General features: G+C 50.4%; 1 protein-coding gene across 1 annotated transcript; it reads left to right on the forward strand.

The window, feature by feature from the left end:
* The first annotated feature begins 1,855 nt into the window (after positions 1-1,855).
* On the forward strand, positions 1,856-20,000 carry SLC35B4 (solute carrier family 35 member B4). The gene is made up of 10 exons (XM_065636282.1): positions 1,856-2,046; positions 7,114-7,227; positions 7,833-7,935; positions 8,810-8,859; positions 11,321-11,402; positions 12,686-12,746; positions 13,269-13,378; positions 13,461-13,536; positions 15,106-15,181; positions 16,746-20,000. Exons 1-10 carry the CDS (start codon positions 1,970-1,972, stop codon positions 16,990-16,992), a joined length of 996 nt encoding a protein of 331 aa, XP_065492354.1. The 5' UTR covers positions 1,856-1,969; the 3' UTR covers positions 16,993-20,000.
* Positions 20,001-21,773: the final 1,773 nt, after the last annotated feature.

Below are 21,773 nucleotides of genomic sequence, written 5' to 3' on the forward strand. Positions count from 1 at the left end.
GGTGCTTTTTAATAATATATAAACCATTTAAAAGGGCTTGATGGGGAGACCAAGGAAGTCAGTTGGAGTGTTTCTACCCTGGGTGAGATCAGAAAACACTGAAATGTTTTGTGAAATGGGGAAAACAATGAACTTCTGCCAGGACTGCTGGGTTTTCCAGGGGCTCTCCCAGATGTTTGGACCCCCAAAGCATGATTTTCTGGCTCACTATTTTCCTAGAAGGTACATCCCAAGCCAAAACTCCTGGAAATATCACAAGGGAGGCCCCCAATTCCTTGGATCTGTGATGCTTTTGTCAAGAAACGGTGGGGTTTCTATCTGCAGGTACTCAATGCTCCAACCATCCTGGGTTTCAAGCCCCCAAGTAAAGAGTCTGAAACTCTGGGATCTCCAGGCTGGAGTCAAAGAGCTTAGAAACTCGCAGAGAGCAAAAAAAATGGGCAATCCTGGCAGTTTCACCCCTGTTATTAGCTGCTTTTTGCAGCCAAGAAGCTGCCAAGGCTGTCACGTTCCCCGAAGGGCTGGAAATCATTAAAAGAAGTGCTTCATTTTTGGACTGACCATAGCTCTTTGCAATGTGTTTGTGGGATTTCACACTTGTGGTATTCAAAGAAAAAAAAAAAAAAACAAGCAGACTTGGGTCTGATTCAGATCAAATTTTTATTAGAAACAAAAAATGTCTACGGCATGAAAATCCCACTTTTTGATCAATATGATCGCAGAGGGATCTGATAGATACTTAGCAGGGTGCTCCACACAACTTTAGAAGATGCTTCACCCCTGACTGATCCGTACCTACATTAACAGCAGAAAACATGAATTGCTCCAACTGCAGGAATGTAAAAACACACTCTAGGACACAAGGATAAGGAGTAGCAGGGCAAGAACACAATCTAATATGGATAAAATAAAATGGAAGCTGCCACAGGCACTGTACTAAGCCCTGCGGAAAATCCATGCCAGACTGCAGAGTCCATATAGAATCAAAGAATCATTTAGGTTGGAAGAGACCCTCAAGATCATCGAGTTCAAGAAGATCTCGGGGCTGGATCCTTGGAGTGGTTGTGCTGGTTTTATTCACGTTTTTACCACGACTGACATGACACTGTCTTCATCCTGGCAAGAGAAGCCACAGTTCCCAGTCGTGCAGGCAAATTAATAAATATCCCGCTGCAGTCGGTGTCGGTGCAGCACCCCGGGGTGCAGTTTGTACCCACACCCATCACCCTCTCACCCAAAACCCTCCGTCTCCAGCACCGCACGGCCCTTCTCTCCCACCTTGGTGTTGTGACCAGAAATACCACCTTGACCATTGCTCTTAATAAGTTATTTTGTCCTCCATCTCCCCCTGTCAAGCCGTGGGTGCTGTGGGACCAACCCCACCACCACTATTTGTGCATCTTTTCCTCACTTCTGCCCCTCCCTAAGCCTCCTTGCACCCCTTCCAAGTGCACAATTGCTTTTCAGGTTCATTTTTGCTGCCTCGATAACCAGCGGTGACACGGACAGAGGCCACACTGGGGCTCGCCTGTGGCCTCCCAGGAGGCTCCCCCGCAGGCCTCAGGCAAGCTCCATTTCACACCGAAGAGATAATTTCATCATCTAAACCCAAAACGGCAATTAGCAGCTGTTCCTCAGCAGTGAAGCAGAGTTTAAGCCGCCCCCCCGCCCCCGCCACCTCAGCGCTGGGCCCCGCGCCGCCATTATGCGGAACTACAACCCCCATGATGCCCCGCGGGCCGGCGCCGCCTGAGGGAGAAGGCGGGCCGGCGGCGCGGGGGCCGCTGGGAGTTGTAGTCCCGCCGGCAGCGCCACCGCCGTGTCGGTGAACGGGCGGCGGGCGGGGAGCGAACTACCGGCCCCCGGGAGGAAGCGGGGGCGGCAGAGCCGGGGCCGGCAGCGGGGCCGCGGCCCGGGAGAGGGATGCGGTGGCGGCCCGGGACGTTGCCTCGCTGCTGGAGGCGGTACGATGCACCCGGCCGTGGCGGTGGGGCTGGTGTTCGGCGGCTGCTGCAGCAACGTGGTGTTCCTGGAGCTGCTGGTCAGGTGCGGGGCCGGCGGGAGGGGTTGGGGGGCTAGAGGGAGGGATTAGGGGCAGGAACGGGGTCGGGTGAGGGTGGCCGGTCACCCTCAGCGCTTGGGGGTTCTCATCCAAGAGGAGCCCGGGTGTGGATGGCCGGGCCTGGCCTTGTGTCACCGTCTGATGGGGTTTGGGAGGGTTTTTTTGGGGGTGTTCCGCTCGGCTGGGGCCCAGTCTGGTCCTGTCATGGGCCGCGTTGGTAAGAACCTCGTCTAAATGCCTTTTAACCCCCCGTTTAAACCCCTCCAGGGGTCTTAAACCCTCCAGGTTCTTAGGGACATGGTTTAGTGCTAGACTTAGGTTATGGTTGGACTCTGTGATTTTGAGGGTCTCTTCCAACCTAAATGATTCTGTGATTTCAGGAGGTAGGATAGGATAGACCCTGGCACCGGGCATCTCCTGAAATCATAGAATCATTTTGGTCCCTAAGAACCCTGTCTAAATGCCTTTTAAACCCCTCCAGGGATGGTGACTCCAGCACTGCCCTGGGCAGCCTGTTCCAATGCCCCACAGCCCTTTGGGGAAGAAATTGTTCCCCAGATCCAACCTCAACCTCCCCTGGCACAACTTGGGGCCGTTTCCTCTGGTCCTGGCGCTTGTTCCTGGGGAGCAGAGCCCGACCCCCCCTGGCTCCAAGCTCCTTTCAGGCAGGTCAGAGATCAGAAGGTCTCCCCTCAGCTCCTGTTCTCCAGCTGAACCCCCAGCTCCCTCAGCCGCTCCCATCACACTTGTGCTCCAGGCTAAAGCATCCCTGCCGCCCCTGCTCTCTGATCCCAGCGCCTCATACAAATAACAGCTGAAATCCCAAGGAGAAGACGCGCAGGAGCTGGCCAGGAGTCCCTGGACACGGCAGGCAGGGCCAAGGCAACGTCGTCTGTCTGGAAATGTGATCTTCGGCAGGATCACGCGGCTGCAAAGCCAACGTGATGAGGGCGAGGAGTCCCGTGTGACACTTGGAGAGAAGGCAAATTGCCACATTGCAGAGAGAAAAGGGCTGGCGTTTGGGATGTGTCCGAGCGCTGCGTCACCTTCCTCACCCTGAGAGAGGAGGGCTGGCGTGGCTTGGGAAAGGCGATGGTCTGTTGGATTTGTTCTCAGGACTGGTCAGCAAGATGTGAGGATAAAAGTGCTAGACCTGACTGGAAAAAAAAATAAATTAGTTGAGCTGGTTTTGTATCTACCTTCATAATAAGTCAGAGTGGAGCTGCATCCCCTGACCGTTCAGTACCACGTTCAATCATGCCTAGCCTTTCGAAACTAGTACTTAAAACCTGCCCTTACTTCCTCCCCGTCCATCATCATCCCAGATTGTTAAGAGAAAAAGGCAGTGCAAAGGAGAGCCTGACTCTGTCAGCCAGCAATGGGGATATTTGCTTCAAATTGGGAGGCCAGGACGCAGATACCTTAACACAGGGTTGCACAATCATTTAGCAATCGCTGGATAAATCAAGAAGCAGTTACTGGAGGAAGAGACCTTGTGTGGAGAGTTCTTTCCTCTCAGGGATTGCTCAAATCTCTGCCTTTCCTGCCTGGCTTGTGCTGCAGCATCAGCAAGGGAGAAGAAATGGGCCTTTTTGAGGTAAAGAAAGCTTAGGATCTGGCTTCTTGCACTTCCTTGCAAGATGCTTGCAAGACCCACCAGGCTTGTGTTGCCTCCAGCCAGACTTTAAACCAAAAGTGGGCCATTTGGCCCTACTCAAAATATAGGTGTCAAAACCCCAGAAGGGATTTTGAGCAGCAAATCCTAGAAGTGCAATTGCAGATATCTAAGAAAAACTGCTTCTTGCACACAAGCTTCTCTTAAGCATCACCTCTCATTCATTTTAGAAATCCCCCTATTCCTGGAAGCTTAGTTTCTGTGCCCCTGTCTTGGCCTGTTCACCTTTGGTCCCTGAATTGGGGTAAAATTGGTTGGGTTTTTTGGATTGTAGTGTTGTCTAGAGGGAAAAAAGTCCCTCTTGAAGATGAATCTTCCCATAACAAGCAAAGTCCTTGAGCAGGGTCACAGGAACGGGAAGCGGCCAGACTGGCAGTCTAGTGGGGAATAACAAAGGTGATTGGAAGCAATTTGCTTGGGATTTATGAGGAAAGAGTAAAGGAACGAGAACTGTTTAGTCTAGAGGTGCCCGAGGACAGACAAAAGACTTTAAACATGTGGAGAATGGCTGCAGAGGAGATAAATTTTTCTGCCAGGCTCTGGAGGCAGAACAAGAAATAAAGGGCTTAAATTGCCATGAAAGGGATGTCAAGCAGGCCAAAATCCCAAGTTTGCTCCATCTCACTGTACTGAAATGGGTTTGTAAGAGTGAGAGCAGGGAAACTCCTCATTGGAGGTTTTTCAAGAGCAAGTTAAACAAGCCCCTGTCTGAATACCAGCAGGAGTTGCCTTCTGAAGCTGTGTCCTTGTGAGGTACCTTCTCTGTGAGAACATCTGAAGCTCTTTGTGGTCGATATTGACGGGTTTCTTCCCTGTATGGTGCAAACAGGGGGGTTGTTCTTCTGCAGAGGCTGTTGATATACCCAGACTTCTTGTCACTTCTTATAGGTTTATCACTGTGTTAGGATTGTGAGTCAAAGACATGGGCAGATACAGCCTGGGCTTTGGGGTTTTTTTTTGTTTGGCTTTTTATTATCTGTTAACACATAACCCTGTGTCAACACTTTACCGATAATGTGAGGTCATATGTACAGTGACTGAATGCAGGGATCTGTGAATTGGGAGGAAACAAAGTCTAGCACATGGAAACAGCCTTGGTTTTTCTGAGTTTACACTTGCTTTGCATTCCCTGCAGAGATAAGGTTTACAGTCCTGCAGCCCGGCCTCTGCCTCCGGTTCAGTTTCTATTCCCACAAGTAAAAAAAGAATCGTTTTGGTTGGAAAAAACCTTTAAGATCATCGAGTCTAACTGTTAATCCAACACTTTCACTACCCCATGTCCCTGAGAACCTCATCTCCACGTCTGTCCAACCCCTCCAGGGATGGTGACTCCAGCACTGCCCTGGGCAGCCTGTTCCAATGCCCCACAGCCCTTTGGGGAAGAAATTGTTCCCCAGATCCAACCTCAACCTCCCCTGGCGCAACTTGAGGCCGTTTCCTCTGCTCCTGGCGCTTGTTCCTGGGGAGCAGAGCCCGACCCCCCCTGGCTCCAAGCTCCTTTCAGGCAGTTCAGAGATCAGAAGGTCTCCCCTCAGCCTCTTAACCGCATCCCCAGCAGGGATTGAAGTCTCAGTGCCTCCCCGTGGAAAACGCTGGGACAAAGTGGCCTTTCCAGGTGCTGTTTGGTGGCACCCACGTGCCAACTCTGCCTTAACCACAGCACTGCTGCTTCTGGAAAGTCTAGGGGAGTGACAGAGGAAATTTTGGAGGATACCAGGCCTTTGGCTCTGCTACCCGGGAACAGTTCGGTTATTCCTGTTCTCCAGTGCATCTCTCAGCTTACAAAACCATGTCTAGACCCGGCGTCTAACTACTTGTGACAGCATGTTCGTGAGCAAGCTGCGTGCTTGTGCAACAGGACAGGGATCAGGACTCTGTTGAGTCCTTGGTCTCAGGTTCTATCTTGCACTAGAGAAGGGGGAAGTAATTGCTGAAATTCCCTTGTCTCTTGCTGAAACTAACAGCGAGCTCTCTGATTATCTGAACTGTCACGGCCTCCTCTGAGCCTGCAGCTGCCCCTGTGCCTCCCAAGAAATCCTCTCCCGCTCCCCGTAAGCTTCTTAGGAAGGAGGCAGAGGCTGCAGCAGGAACGGGTGAGCTGCACGCAGGGAGTGTTTGTTTAATGTCAGGCCGTTACCTTGGGCGTAATTCCTCTTCCCTCAGAATAAGCACACAAGGTTGATTTGCTCAGAGGTGGTGTTGTTTCTGCTGCAAAGGTGGTGATAACTGCCCTGCTTGGGTCTCTCTGGGAGGTCAAAGATGCTCAGCTAAGAGGGTCTCTTCTTTTGAGGTCATACACTGTTTTTGTGGCTTTTGATACCTTGTGGAGTTTGAAAACCTCGGTGCAAAGCATGTGTCACATGAGCAAACTGCCAGATTATCACATGGCGTTTAATGCCATGAGCTTTTTGGGCTCCCGTGGTGAGCTGTTGTAGGTTCCTTCTTGAACCTACAACCAACCTCTTGGCATCCAGCAAAAGCAGGAGGGCAGACAGCTAAAGCTTGCTGGAGAAATTGAAAGCATGTTTGAGCTCATGCTTACACATTCTGGGGATGAGGTGCGAGCAGAACCACGGATGCTACACCTTCCTCTGTGGATATTAGGAAAAAATTCTTCCCAGAAGGGGTTGTCGGGCATTGGAACAGGCTGCCCAGGGAAGTGGTGGAGTCACCGTCCCTGGAGAGGTTTAAAAGGTGTTTAGACAAGATTCTTAGGGACGTGGTTTAGTGCTAGCATTGGGTTATGGTTGGACTCAATGATCCTGAGGGTCTCTTCCAACCAAAATGATTCTAAGATTCTATGGTTCTATGGCACGAACCTGACCTTGGACCTCATGCGGTGGAAGTAAGGGCTGTTGGAAATCCTGCTGCCTTCCTCCTGGGTGGACTCATGGTTTCGCCGGCCTCTAACAGCAGCTTGTCAGTAGGGAGAGATCCCTGTCAGAACCACTTTCCCATGAGAAAGAGGGAGATCCAGCTCCTGTGTGATCGTGTCGGTGTTTGACGTTGCTCGTTCAGATCCTACACCCTGACGGGATGTTTTACAGACCCGTGAGATGCGACCAATTGCCTCTTTCACTGCCTGACCCAATTCACCGCGTGCCCCATGAGGGGGTTGGCTGCTCAGTTCCTCTTTGGAAGTGTTTGAGGAAGGGTTTGCTGCACATGTATCTACAAGTACAGGTGAATAAATACCTGCAGGGAAGTGTTTAACAAACGCGATATGAGAACCTGGACAAATAAAGTGGTAGAGCCCCTCCAGGCTGATGCTCACTCTGGAATTATGAGCTGTTAGGATCTTTTCATTGGAGCCCAATGCAATGTTTGTTCTCCGTGGCGTTGTTCTTATGTTTGTCTTTATTTTCCGTGCCTGCAGGCAGTTTCCAGGATGTGGGAACATAGTGACATTCTCCCAGTTCCTATTTATTGCTATGGAAGGCTTTATCTTCGAAGCCAACTTCGGGAGGAAGAAGCCGGCCATACCAATAAGGTACAGTTGATCTGAACACTTTTGCTAGGCACAAATTGGCTGGCTATCTAATATCTCAAGAAGTATTTAATAAAAAGGCTTATCTGTTTATCCTGCCTGAATCCCATCCATCCTGCAGCATTCATGAAGCCTCATTGAGAACCTGTCATGCCTGATAAAAATATGAACTTCTCATCTAGCGAGAATTCTTAATAGGAAATTGCCATCAGATACTTTCCTGTCCAAGAAACAGTAGCCATGCCTGCTGGCAGAAATTGAATCCCCTTGAATCAAACCTCGTCTTATGCCACAGACCTTAGGAAAGAGGGGTCTGGACAAAGTCGATACTAAAAGATCTCAGCTGGGCTCTCCTCAGTTCCCCTTTTCTTCTGGGATTCACACAAGCCGAGCCAGTGCAGGTCGATCTGCGTCCTGTTCTAAGGACTTCCCTGCTACATCCAAACTGGATTGATCTCCTTGTTAATCATTGTCACACACCCAAGAGCTACGTGGGCTCCTGCTCAGCTCCAGACATTTCCTTGCAACCCGTATTCTGTTCCCAAGGTGTCCCCCAGCATCCCAGGGAGGTACACGCACAGCTATCCCCTGGTTTTCGTGTATTTCAGGTACTATTTCATCATGGTGGCCATGTTCTTCACTGTCAGTGTGGTGAATAACTATGCCCTGAACTTAAATATCGCCATGCCACTGCACATGATCTTCAGATCGGTGAGTTCCACCAGACCATCCTTTTCCTCCTTACATGATGTCTCTTTCCATCATCTCCACAAGCACCGTCCCTGCTGCGTGTGTTCTGCCACCCCGAGGGCACCAAAACCCCGTGCAAATACTAAACTCCAGTTAACTTGTGGGAAAAGCAGCCTTGCTCTGAAGGCTCAGCTCCAGTTCTCACTTTCACATTGTTGACCATTAAATGTCAACTTAATGTCCCTGAACAGATGAGGAAATGGAGACTCAAACAGGCTTCGTATTTCCAAAGGTGGTGGGGAAGTAACGATGATAAAATGAAGCCCAGACTCTGTTTGTCAGCCCTGGATGGTCTGAATTGCTGGCCAGACGGAGATAACAAAATCTGCTGGGCAGATCTGTTCTCCCACAACACATCATTGGGTTGAGATACTTAAAGTCGGGAGAGGTTAAAAGGAAGAAAACCAGATCACTCCAGGAGCCCTGTCTCACATTAACCGTGAGGGATGGTTCTTGTACTGCAGCCAATCCATGGAGCCGTACTCCTGTTCCCAATTAAAACCACAGCGATTTGGCCACGTTCTGGGCTGCAGCACACACTGGGTGTCACCAGTGGGCCAAAAAAGGAGGAGACCCACTGGCCAGAAGATCCTAGTAGCCTGTTTGCCCCAGCATCCTTGTTCCCAAGCCACCCAGCTCAACTTCTCTGCTTCTCCTAGTGACACTCTCCCCATTCTGTCAGTCTCCCTGACACTGTTCTGGCATTTCTATTGGTGTTTTGGCATTAGTTGTATTGAGTTTTTGGTGTTTATCTGGAGCAGGAAACCCAGTCTGGAGAATTTTGTCATGCTGACCTTCTGTTTTGGTTTTTTCCTCCCTCTCTCTTCTTTCCCAGGGCTCTCTCATAGCAAGCATGGCTCTGGGTGTCATCATTTTGAAGAAAAGGTAAATCACAAGCCTCTTTTTTGTATTATCAGAGAATGCTTTGCCATTGACTTAATCCTGACCGGTGTTTAGTGTTCTCATTTAACTTTCTTGTTTCACTGATAGGGAAAGTGGGGTGCAGAGGTGTGTCTGGACTGGAGGTTGGAATAGTTCCTTCTTCTGCATTTCCACCACCTCTCACTCCTTCCTTTAAGGCAAACATGGACTGAAAAGAGCTTTTACATATGGCTGCAGCCCTCTGTGTGAGCTCTTTTATTTCCTCTTACTTGTGTGAGGCCGGTACCACTCCTGATGGATGTGTGTACTGGGTCTGGCTGGGATGGAGTTAACTTTCTTCATAGCAGCCCACAGGGTGTCGTGTTTTGGATTTGTGGCTAAAAGAGTGTTGACAACACCCTGATGTTTTGGCTGTTGCTGAAAAACGCTTACACAGTGTCAAGGCTTTCTCTTTTTCCCACTCTGCCTGCGAGTAGACTGGGGGTGGACAAGAAACTGGGAAGGGATGTAGCCAGGACAGCTGCCCCAAAACGGCCAAAGGAATATTGTGTGTCATATAATGTCATCCTCAGAGGAGGGCGACGAGGCTGGTGAGGGATCTGGAGCACAAGTGTGACGGGAGCGGCTGAGGGAGCTGGGGGGTTCAGCCTGGAGAACAGGAGCTGAGGGGAGACCTTCTGATCTCTGAACTGCCTGAAAGGAGCTTGGAGCCAGGGGGGTCGGGCTCTGCTCCTCAGGAACAAGTGCCAGGACCAGAGGAAACGGCCTCAAGTTGCGCCAGGGAATGTTCAGATTGGATATTTGGAAACATTTATTCACAGGAAGGGTTATGAAGCGCTGGAGCAGGCTGCCCAGGGCAGCGGTGGAGTCACCATCCCTGGAGGTGTTTAAAAGACATATAGATGAGGCTCTTAGGGACATGGTTTAGTGCTAGAGTTAGGGTATGGTTGGACTTGATGATCTTAAGGTTCTCTCCCAACCGAAATGATTCTATGATTCTATGTGCTGCAATAGAAACTGCGGTAGAGGAAGAAGAGGGTTGGAGGGAGTTGGCTTCCAAGATGGCCATAGAATAGTTTGGGTTGAAGGGACCTTCCAAGCTCGTCCAGTCCCACCCCTGCCATGAGCAGGGGACATCTTCACCCAGATCAGGTTGCCCAGAGCCCCGTCCAGCCTGGCCTGGGATGTCTCCAGGGATGGGCCATGCTTGTGGGAATTGATCAATGATTGCTTTTGCATTGTTTTTCTTGTTTTCCACTCCCCCTCCTCACCTATTAAACTCTTTAGCTCAACCCATGAGTTTTCTCCCTCTCTCCCCCATCCCATGAGGTTGGGGGAAGGAGCGAGGAGCCGTGTTGGTGCTTGGCTGCTGGCTGAGCTCAACCCACCCCAGTGGGCAAAGACATTGGGACAGGAGTGTCCTCCCAGCTGCTTGGGGTCTGTCTGGCTGCTGTACCAGTGTGGGCACGTCCCCTGCCACTCCATCGCTATGCAGAGATCCATGCTGGCTTTGATCTGAGAGGGATTCTTGCCACAGGCAAGGAGATCTTGGTCTAAATGCTTCTTTTTTTGTTGCAGTTGTAGTAAGTTGTTCTTCCCCCCCAGAAATGTCACAGAATCACAGAACGGTTGGGGTTGGAAGGGACCTCTGGAGATCATCCAGTCCAACCCACCTGCTCATCCAGGGTCACCAGAGCAGATCACACAGGAATGTGTCCAGACGGGTTTGAATGTCTCCAGAGAAGGAGACTCCACAACCTCTCTGGGCAGCCTGGTCCAGGCTCTGGCACCTCAAAGGAAAGAAGTTTCTCCTCATATTCAGATGGAACCTCCTGTGCTTCAGTCTGTGCCCGTTGCCCCTCATCCTGTCGTTGGGCACCACTGAACAGAGTCTGGTCCATCCTCTGACACCCACCCTGGAGATATTTATAACCATTGATGAGATCCCCTCTCAGCTTCTCTTCTCCAGCTGAACAGCCCCAGCTCTCTCAGTGTCTCCTCATCACAAAGATGCTCCAGTTCCCTCATCATCTTTGTGTCCCTCCACTGGACTCCCTCCAGTAATTCCTTGTCCTTCTTAAACTGGGGAGCCCAGAACTGGACACCGAACTCCAGATGCGGCCTCACCAGGGCAGAGCAGAGGGGGAGGAACAACCTCCCTCGACCTGCTGGTCACACTTTTCCTAACGCACCCCAGGGACCATTGGCCTCTTGGCCACAAGAGCACATTGTTGATTCATGGTCACCCTGTTGTTGACCAGAACTCCCAAGTCCTTCTCTGCAGAGCTGTTTTCCAGCAGGTCCGTCCCCAACCTTTACTGGTGTCCAGTGTTAGGTAGTGGCTACATGTCCAGTATCCCAAGTTCACGCTGGTGTAATGGAGCAAAACGCAATGCAAGAGAGAGGCAGACGAACAACACGAGGCTGGGCTGGGCCACTGACATCTCTCTTCTCTCCCGTGCAGGTACAGCATGTCTAAATACACGTCCATCGCCCTGGTGTCCCTGGGGATCTTCACCTGCACTTTCATGTCTGCAAAGCAAGTGGTAAGGATTGGAAAGGGCCTGAGGTCAGAGCTGTGAACCTTATTGACAGGAGGAGCTGCTGTCAGCACCTTCATCAGTAATTCCCTTTGCTTGACTTATTAATGGAGAAACAAGATATCTCCTGGCTCTAGATCTGCTACCCAAAAACTCTTGTTCCTGCCCATTTTCCTGTGGCTTGGAGCGAAGGGATGCACATATGTGCACATGGTTTAACTTATTTTCAGATGCTTTTTATCCTGTGGTATTCAGGTTGCTTTTTGCTGAATATATCCCATTATTCTTTTCCCGTATGTTGCAGTTAGGAGCAGGTGAATCTTAAACAAAACTCAGCCATCTTAAATCTTCCCTCTTTTTATCCCAGAAGAACTCGTCGGCTTTCAGGCTAGATTTTTCCAGACCTGTTGTCATCCAGTGTGACTTTCTGTGACCCTTGAAATAAAGTGCATGTATTTGGAGAACAGGAGAGAGTGAAGAAAATCCACATGTAACACCAGTTTGGGCTTTTCCTGGGTCAGCACCCACAGCCTGATCTTGTCAACTGAAGACAGTAAAATGACCTAAAATGGTATCAAGTGAAAATTGGTTGCACTTAATCCAGCTCTGAGAGATTGGAAATGAAACGGCTGTCAAACCTCCAAGTCCCCCATCATTTAATCGTTGTTTATACTCTCAGGGTGTTTGAAGAAGGTCTGTGCTATGCAGCCTTGCTCTGGATTAATTCAGATAAACTCTTTGATATGGTACACAGAGTTGTGTCAAAGACAAGTAATATCATTTGCCCTAAACCACAGCGAAAGAGAGTTGAACCAGGTCATGCTACCTCGAGTTTTACCCTCAGCTAATGGCATCTACAGGCTTGTTTTCCTCCCATGTCTTGACTGCAAACCAGAGCCCTGGTTTTAGCACCTGACTGGGGCTTGACCAGAGCCCTTGTTCTTTCCTGCACACCCACCTCTGAGATGGGGGTGGAGGAGCCTGCCAGTGGGAGCTTTCTAATTATTTTTATTGAAGTAATAATTAACTGCTTATTTTTGTGGTTGAAGAGTTTGGTCTCTGGCTGAGCCAGGGCATTTCTTTCAGAAAAACTCCTTTCTTGATCAGATGTTTATAATTTTTGCTGGAATCTGCTGCATTCCCTGCAGCAGAGCGAAAAGCAAAGCATAGCCGTAGTTGCTACCACCTCTTTTCAGCCAAAGAAGTGACTGTTTGAGGTAGAGGCAGGTCAGAATGAGCCACAGGGACACAGTAGCACCTGGTGACTGTGTCGTGTCTCCCTCCACCAGGCATCTGACTCCAGCTTAAACGAAGAGGACGGACTCCAGGTTTTCTTGTGGTGGCTGCTGGGTGAGTGTCACATCTCCAGCCCACCTTGCTGGGACACTGGCAAGACTTCTGCTCCCTGATGTCCTTGACCGTGCGGGTTGTGCGAAGCAGAGTGCGGTGGGAGCCTCCATGCTGAGGTTTAATCAACATCTGGTGCATGCTGATTTGCAAAGAACAGGGAGTCTGTGGCACTTATTAGCAGTTTTGTGTAAGGAAATCCTCTTATTTCGGCCAACAAGTTAAATACGGCACCTAAGGGGTGTCTGCAAGGCAGTGGCTTAGTGACAGACCGAGATTCCGGATATCTTCACCAGGCTTTTCTCTTTTTAAGGGGTATTCTTTTCAGAAATCTCTTGGCATCTCAGCCTTTGTAATAAGATACCTGTGTCCCCAAGACCATTATCAGTTTTATTATCAAGTCTGGATGTTTTGGCTTTTTTTTTTTTATTTTTCACTGAAAACCAAACTGTGGGAGTCTCCAAGCTGCTTCACTTGAGCTATGCCACGCTTGGGCAGTGTTGCAAGGCTGCGCTTCTGTTCCAGGTATTGCTGCACTCACCTTCGCCCTCCTCATGTCTGCCAGGATGGGGATTTTCCAGGAAACGCTGTACAAGCAGTTTGGGAAGCACTCCAAAGAGGCCCTTTTTTACAATGTAAGTCGCCGTGTCTTTTCTGTTGCTTTTACTGGGCAGATAGAACCTCTAGTTAACATCGTGTCTTTGCTTTTCTCTCCAGCACGCGTTACCACTCCCTGGTTTTCTCCTCCTTGCCCCAAACATCTACCACCACGCAGTTCTCTTCAGCCAGTCCGGTAAGTGTTGCACAGACGGATCCTTGTTCTCATCCTTTCTGTGCTCTGGAAAACAGAATCATAGAATCATTTTGGTTGGAAGAGACCATCAAGATCATTGAGTTCAACTGTTAACCCAGCCCTGGCACTACCCCACGTCCCTGAGAACCTCATCTCCACGTCTGTCCAACCCCTCCAGGGATGGTGACTCCACCACTGCCCTGGGCAGCCTGTTCCAATGCCCCACAGCCCTTTGGGGAAGAAATTGTTCCCCAGATCCAACCTCAACCTCCCCTGGCACAACTTGGGGCTGTTTCCTCTGGTCCTGGCGCTTGTTCCTGGGGAGCAGAGCCTGACCCCCCCCGGCTCCAAGCTCCTTTCAGGCAGTTCAGAGATCAGGTCTCCCCTCAGCTCCTGTTCTCCAGGCTGAACCCCCAGCTCCCTCAGCCGCTCCCATCACACTTGTGCTCCAGCCCCTTCCCCAGCTCCGTTCCCTTCTCTCAACTCACTCCAGCACCTCAAGGCCTTTCTTGGTGTGAGGGGCCCAAAACTGCCCCCAGGATGGGAGGTTTGGCCTCCCCAGTGCCCAGCACGGTGCTGTAGGGAGCTTTCAGACCAGCAGTTGTGCACATCAGACTGTCATCTGGGGATATTCAAGCCCTTTGAATTTCCAGGTTTGGTAGAAAGCCAAAAGCCAAAAAAACCCCTCGCACTATCTTGAGGACATGGTGACTGCTGGGAGCCTGGCTGTGGGCAGCTGAGCGTTCAGCTGGTGCCACAGCAGCTTGCAAAGCCACGAGTTACCGTTTGGATGGCTGTGATTAAAGCCCAAGCTTCTCACTAATGCACACGCTTACACCTGTTGGGCCCAGCCAGGTTGCTCATCTATCCACCTCAAGCTATACATCTTCTTTAATTTAATAGTAAAATTCGCCAGGCTTTTCAGTGCCAGAAGCCTTCCTATATCCTCTGTCTTACGAAACTGAAGAGGTCTTTGCTGAACAGATTTGCTGGTTCTCTAATCCCCTCTAGGTAAGGAGTTCTTTCCATGTGTAGATCATTTTAACCTGTTCATTAATATAATCACAAAATATTTCTAGCCTGCCGCACCTGTCTCGAGGAAAGCAGGAGGTGACCCCCGTGGAAAGGAATGTGGTAGTTCAAAAACGGGAGTAACAGGACCAAGTCCTCAACCAAAGGTGTAAACACGGACCTGTTGGCTTTTGTTTCGTTGGTGCTACGCAGGCTTTGCTGTGCTTGCACCGGCAGCTCCTCAGAGCCACGCGGGTGATTCATCCAGTTTTAACAGGACGGTCCTGACACAAGAAAACAAGACAGAGCTTTTCTTTTAATGTCTTTATTCCTTAGCCGCCGCCTTCTTCCATCTTCCTTTTTTCCCTATGCAAGTCCAGGCAGAAATATCTTCACGACTCTCTTGTAGTTGTAATTTACCACAGTAAGAACAAAATAACCCTCCATTTGGGGCAAAATCCTGAAGCTGCAGTGTGTCGCGGATGATGGTCAGTCCTGGACAGGAGAGAGACACTTCCCTTGCCAGAGCAGTGACCTTGCTCCATCTTCTCCCCGCAGAGCCGTTCCAGGTCCCAGGGATCGGGCTGACACTGCCAATCATGTGGTTCTACCTCCTCATGAATGTCATCACTCAGTATCCTTCCAAAGTTCAGCTTGAGACGAGCCGCGGAGATGGGAGTGGGGTGGGGGTACCAAATCCTGCGAGTCTTCCCTGCGTTTCGGAGTTAAGTTTAGTGTAACTTTTGGAAAATAGAGAGTGAAATTTAACGTGGGGCTTACAATTTTTTCCAGGGTGGCTGAACCACCTCGTCACCACCTCTTGGAAAATAAAGTAAAATTTAACCTGGGGCTTACAATTTTTTCCAGGGAGGCTGAACCACCTGGCCACCACCTCTTGGGAAACACGGAGTGGAGTTTATCCTGGGGCTTTTGTTATTTCCAATCTGCCACCACCTCCCCGGGGACAGGCTGATGGGTACAAATGCACGGCAGTTTTGCTAGGCAGCTCTAGGTAGAAGGGACAGCTCAGAAGTTATTTCTAATATATCAGTGTGTGGATTCTTCCAGGCAGTGAGGAGAGCTCTGAAAGTCCGAATGAAGCCAAAATGCACTCAAAAAAGGGACCCTTCAGTCCAAGGCCCTCTTACTGTTTTCCTCTCAGTGTTGAGAGAGGCCTGAGCCCTGTTGCTGCTCATGCTCCTCCATGAAACCCTTTGCTTAATCTGCTTTTCCCATGTTCCTCAGAGGGGAAAATGGGATTTCTGCTGGGTATAAATGCAGAAATCTGATTTTAGCTTCCCTTGGCTCCATGGCAGGGGCTGTAAACCCCACGTGCCATTAACCTTTTGACAATACGTGAGCCTCAGCTGCTCTGGTGGGGTAGTTTTGCTGTCCCAGAGCAGGGTCAGGGAGATTCTGGGATATTTGGGGTGTCCCTGGGGTTTGTAGTGAGGCTGTTCACAGCTGTAGAAATGCTGATGTGAGGAGAAGGGAATTTTATTCCCTCTGTAACCCAGCTGGGGCTGTCCATCGCCCAGGCCTTTGCATTCCCGAAGTGTCACAGAATCACAGAATTGTTTAGGTTGGAAAAGACCTTTAAGATCATCGAGTCCGACTGTTAACCCAACACGGTCACTACCCCATGTCCCTGAAACCCTCATCTCCGTCTGTCCAACCCCTCCAGGGATGGCGACTCCAGCACTGCCCTGGGCAGCCTGTTCCAATGCCCCACAGCCCTTTGGGGAAGAAATTGTTCCCCAGATCCAACCTCAACCTTCCCTGGCGCAACTTGAGGCAGTTTCCTCTGCTCCTGGCGCTTGTTCCTGGGGAGCAGAGCCCGACCCCCCCGGCTCCAAGCTCCTTTCAGGCAGTTCAGAGATCAGAAGGTCTCCCCTCAGCTCCTGTTCTCCAGCTGAACCCCCAGCTCCCTCAGCCGCTCCCATCACACTTGTGCTCCAGCCCCTTCCCCAGCTCCGTTCCCTTCTCTCAACTCGCTCCAGCACCTCAAGGCCTTTCTTGGTGTGAGGGGCCCAAAACTGCCCCCAGGATGGGAGGTTTGGCCTCCCCAGTGCCCAGCACAGGCCGGTCACTGCCCTGGGCCTGCTGGCCACACCAGTGCTGGTACCAGCCAGGATGCCGGTGGCCTGTTGGCCACCTCTCTCTTCAACCCCAGTGTCCCCTTACCTCTGCCCACCCAGATATGTCTGCATCCGAGGCGTCTTCATCCTCACCACGGAGTGCACGTCCCTCACCGTCACGCTAGTGGTGACGCTGCGCAAGTTCGTCAGCCTCATCTTCTCCATCCTCTACTTCCGCAACCCCTTCACGGGCTGGCACTGGCTGGGCACCGTCTTCGTCTTCGTGGGGACCCTCATGTACACGGAGGTGTGGAACAGCCTCGGGCCCTTCCTGGCCCGCTGGAGGAAGAGGCCGAAGGAGGAGTAACAGCCGGCGACACTCTGCAGGGACCTTTTTATTGTTTTATAGAGCAGAGCAGCAGGAATCCCCCAGAGAGGGGTTGTTTTTATAACATGGGGGAGGTGTTGGCTGTGCCAAGCTCCTGGGAAACATGGAGCCTCCTCTGGGAAGCTGCCCAAAATGGATCATGGAGAGATGATACGGTTATTTTTTTTGCAAGGTTGCATTTTTTTATGCAACCCCTTTTGCTTCCAACCTCTCCCCCTGTTGTTTTTTCTTTGTTTGTTTGTTTGAATAGCCCTTTTTAAGTAATGTAAAAGCTGACCCAGTGCTGTTAGGAGCCCAACCTAGTTGTGGTGCTGTTGTCCACTCCTCCTGGCTTTGACGAGCTGGACCCTGAGCCTGTTTGGTGCCGTCCTTTTGTGTCCTGGTCACTGTAGCAGATGACTGAGCCCCGGGGAGCTGTTGTTTGTGCAGCAGATTTTTAGCTACCCTGGAAATGTCAGGCCTGGCTCTTAACCCGAGTCCTTGTTGTGTGATCACCTTTTCTGGGAGGACATTGGACTTGCCTGTAGCTCGCACCTTCTCTAGAGGTTCCAGTCTGCCCAGTAGATCCTCCACTGGGAAATGGTGCAGGGGGCTGATTCCAAAGCCACCGAGTCCCCACCACGAGTAGCAGGGCCTAGTTGGGAGCCTGAGGAAACCAAAAAGGGGTGATGCTAAGGGGACAGCAAGTGTCGCTGTGTCACCGTCGCAGCTTTCTCAGGGAGACGGTGACGTGCTGCTGAGGCTTCGCTGAGTCCTCAGATGTTGCCCCGATGCTTCAGGGTGTTGTGGGTTCCTCCTGCTGTGGTTATGTCCTCAGTGCAGGTCACTTTTCGGTTGTTTCTCGCTTTTTCCCTCATTAAACGTGTATTCTGTGGGCTTCGTTACCAGCAGTCAGCTGTAACGATCTGTGCCGAGCCCCCAGCGCGCCTGCGGTGCCCCCGGATCCAGCCCAACCTCAGGGTTCAAGTGATGCCAAGACACTTAAGAAGGGCCAGTAGAGCTGAGCTTATTTGTGCTGCTGGGGGGAGTGAGCTGGTTTTACTGTCCCTTCACCCAGTTCTTCCCTTTTCTTCTCCCACCTTTTGGGCATCAGCTTCGCTCACGGCATTTCTGCGTATTACAGCAGCATCTACCTGGCGCAGGACCGTTGTCCCTTAGTGTCACCCCTCAGCTGGGACAGGAGTGGCCTTCAGGAGCTTTGGGTGTCTGTCCGCATCGCGCAGGTGACGTGTGTCTCCCAGTGAGGTGAAGAGCAGCCACAGCTCTTCTAGGAGCTGCTCAATGTTGGGCAGAGCGAGGGTTATAATAACACACTCGGAGCAGCAGCAGCAGTTTGTGCTGCCCCGGTTTTCCCAGAGCACTTTATTCTCGTCACCGTGACACTGTCCCTGCTCAGCCGTGACAATTAACACATCCAGCAACATCAACCCGATTCCCATCCAGCTGGGCCAAGGAAGGACTATATTCCGTTATTCCTCCGTGTAGCGTCCTGACAGCTTCCAGCCTAGGTGTTTACGACCCCTCCAGTGTTTAAACTTGCGCTTGCGGTGGGTTAAACCCGACCGGCCACGACGCACCATCTGTCCCCCGCATCAAGAAGTGGGATAGGAAAAGCAAAACCAAGAAAAAATGTGAGTAAAGATGGTTTAATAAGCAACAGAAAGAAGAAAGGAAAGAAAAAACCTACAAGTGATGCAAAGGCAACCATGTACCACCTTCCACCATCAGACCTATGCCCAGCCAGTCCCACCTTCCCCCAAAAAACCCTTCCTCTCTGTTTTTATTGCTGATTTTTATCTGCATCAGTTGTCCAGGCTGTGCCCCCTCCCAGCTTCTTGCCCACCCATGGGGGCAGCATGGGGAAAAAAGGGAAAGGCCTTGATGCTGTGCAAGCGCTGAAAAGTTTGTGTTTTGTCAGCACCGTTTTAGCCTCAAATCCAAAACCTGGCACCGTACAGGTCACCACGGAAAAAAACTCCATCCCAACCAGAGTTGATACGATGCTGACGGGGTCTCGCTCCTTCCTGAGGTACTGATGGATTTTTTTTTTCTCCTGGTTTTGATTTTTCCTGAGCCTGGAGAACCTTTTGTATTTTGGGACGTTTCCAAGGGTTTTGTAGATGGGGAGATGTTTTCTCAATGGCTGCCCCAGGTCAGGTCTCACTTCTAGCTCCAGGAATGACCCAGAGGGAGGTAAAACCTTCATCCTTCATCTTCAACGCTATTTACACGGAGCTTCAGCTGAGACAGGGAGGTGTGGGAAGGCAGCGCGAAAGTGTTGGGGACACTGGGTAAATCTTGGGGTTCATCAAAGCTTAAAAGACGTGGGTGTGACATGGGGCTGGAGGCAGAGGAGCTGTGACTCCCGGTCCACCGTGGCAGTGGTTGCTGTCACCTGGGCTGAGGATTTAAGCAAAGGAAGAGCTGAGCTGGCGCCTGAGCGAGCGGGATGTTCTGGACGTGAACTGCTCACCAGGTCGCTCTTTGTATCGAGGAAATTGCGAGTTGCAATTTCTGTGTGATGCCGGTAGGTTCGGGGATGGTTGGGTTGCTCTTTTATTTTGAACCGTGTGCTCTACTCAGTCTTCACTCAAACCAGATGTCAACGATGGGTTATTATTTGTTGTCAGGGGTGGGGATTTTTTTAACTTTGCAGCGTGATCTATGTGGTTTTGAATATTTATAATTGTCACAGTGTCACAGAAGTGGCAGCGATTCCTCTCCTGCTGTAGGAGAGTGAGTGACTTTGCCTGGTCGTGCGATGGAGGAAAGGTCCGTGCAGATGTTTTGCCAAAACCAGTATTTGTATCCAGGCTACTGATTTGTTTGGTTTTAACGTTTGCTGTAGAGATAATAGCACATATTTTTTTTTAGCAGAGGCCGGAAAAGTGGGTGAGCCACAATACTTTTTGATCAGTGTTCTCAATTTGCAAATCTTTTGGGTTGGTCAGCTCAGTTTAGGGTGGTATTTCTGTTGGTTTGTTGTTTTGGGGGTTTTTTTAAAGCAAAATAAATATGTATCCTCTTCAAAGCAGGTTGGTCTTGTTTCTCCTTTCATGCTTTGCTGCTGGTGACTGGAAAATTAATGGGGCTCTGAAATCAACACATAATTTCTCCTGCTTTTGATATGAGAGAAGGTAGGAAAGAAAAGCTGTTTTCCCTCAAATTGCACGTGTCCTTCTGGTTCATGGCAGCTGATGGAGGATGCACAAGGCGAATGCAGCTAAACCAGAAACTTGGGGGACCCAGCTCAGGGCAGCAGTCTGAGCCTGAAGTGGTTGGTACCAAGGAAACCATCAACGTTTGAGGTCCCCAAGCCCGACTTACCAGTGGTTTTAGGCTCCTGGTTGCTGGGAATCGCATCCCTGATGTGCAGAGCGACGCTTCACTTGTGGTGTTATCCCAGGAGAGGCTGAAACGGGGAATGAAGCCTCTTGCCGTCAGTGCTTAACCATGAAAGCAGAGCTGAGTGGTCCAGCTTCCCTCGTAGGACCTGGTTTAAAAAGCAAATAGCAAGAAATCAAGTGATTATTGTTGTATTTCCAGATCGCGGTGACGTCTCCATCACTGCAAAAACAGCGACGCGCCATTAAAATCGTGGCCATCATCTTTAACGCACCTTTAAACCTTCCCCATCTCATAGCTTTAATCAGCACCCTTAATTCTCCAGCAGTTACTACATCTATGTAATTCTAATTTAACAAATCATCCTGGCAGCCGTTCGTTTAATAAATCCTCATCGGCCGGGCTCCGGTTTCATCAGCTCGGAGATTTCTGTTCAGAATCTTTTCGCCTTTCATTAAATCTGGGCTGGTGTTTATTAATGCTTTCAATCTTCCTTCGGCACGTCTCAGACTGGCTCGGAGAGAAACAAGGGATATTCTTTTTTATTCAAGTGAGAGGAAAAGCCTTGAACTCCTTTGGGAAACGCGATGAAATCCCTGTCACTTCCAGGGTGTAAAAAACTTGCTCCTGCCACTAAATTAAATGAGAGGGGCAGGAAAGGGATAAAGATGTCTCTGTAAATCACTTGGAGCCACACAGTTCATTTCTGTTCAGTGTCTTTCATTATAACAATCATAAATCAGCAGCTGGAGCCCAAGAGGGCAAGAAGGTGAGATTTATTGATGGGGGAAATTTGGGAGGGGAAGAGCTCAGAGGATACAGAACCTTTGGGTTTTTTTGCCTCCAACGTGGCCCGGGCTCGCAGGTCTCTGCTGGCACCCATCCGTCTTCGAAAGCTCTCCAAAGTTTGCTGGAAATTTTTAGTATTTATTATTTTTTTTTTCCACTTCCATAATTACAACCAGCTGTTTTTCACCCTTTGCCCTCCCTCTCTCCCTGAGCAGCTGGAAGATGGATGCACCGACCCTTCCTTGACCAAAGGACCTCAGCACGGGGCAAGGGGACAATTAATTTCCCCATTTTCAGCCTGAAAGGGAGAAGGCAAAGCAGGAGCATCGTTAGAGCCACCTGTCCCCGTTTCCCATGCAGGAGGTGCTGGGGACCAGCTGGGGAAGGGGCAGGTGACACCATCTCTGGTGGGAATACATCTGTGGTCACACGTGCCAAGGTGAGGGGTCAACCCTGTTTTGGGCCACCAGAAAGGCCCTGGGTGGTGGAAATAACCCCTGGGCTGGGGGTTCCCTCTTCAGAGAGCAAAAAGCAGATGCTGCCCAAAGCAGGACACAGAGTGGGTGACGCGTGAACTGCTGGGCATTGCAAAGGGACCTAAACCAAGCAAGTCTGTCTGACTTTTC

The sequence above is a fragment of the Caloenas nicobarica genome, chromosome 1, assembly GCF_036013445.1.
Source record: "Caloenas nicobarica isolate bCalNic1 chromosome 1, bCalNic1.hap1, whole genome shotgun sequence".
Taxonomy (NCBI): Eukaryota; Metazoa; Chordata; class Aves; order Columbiformes; family Columbidae; genus Caloenas; species Caloenas nicobarica.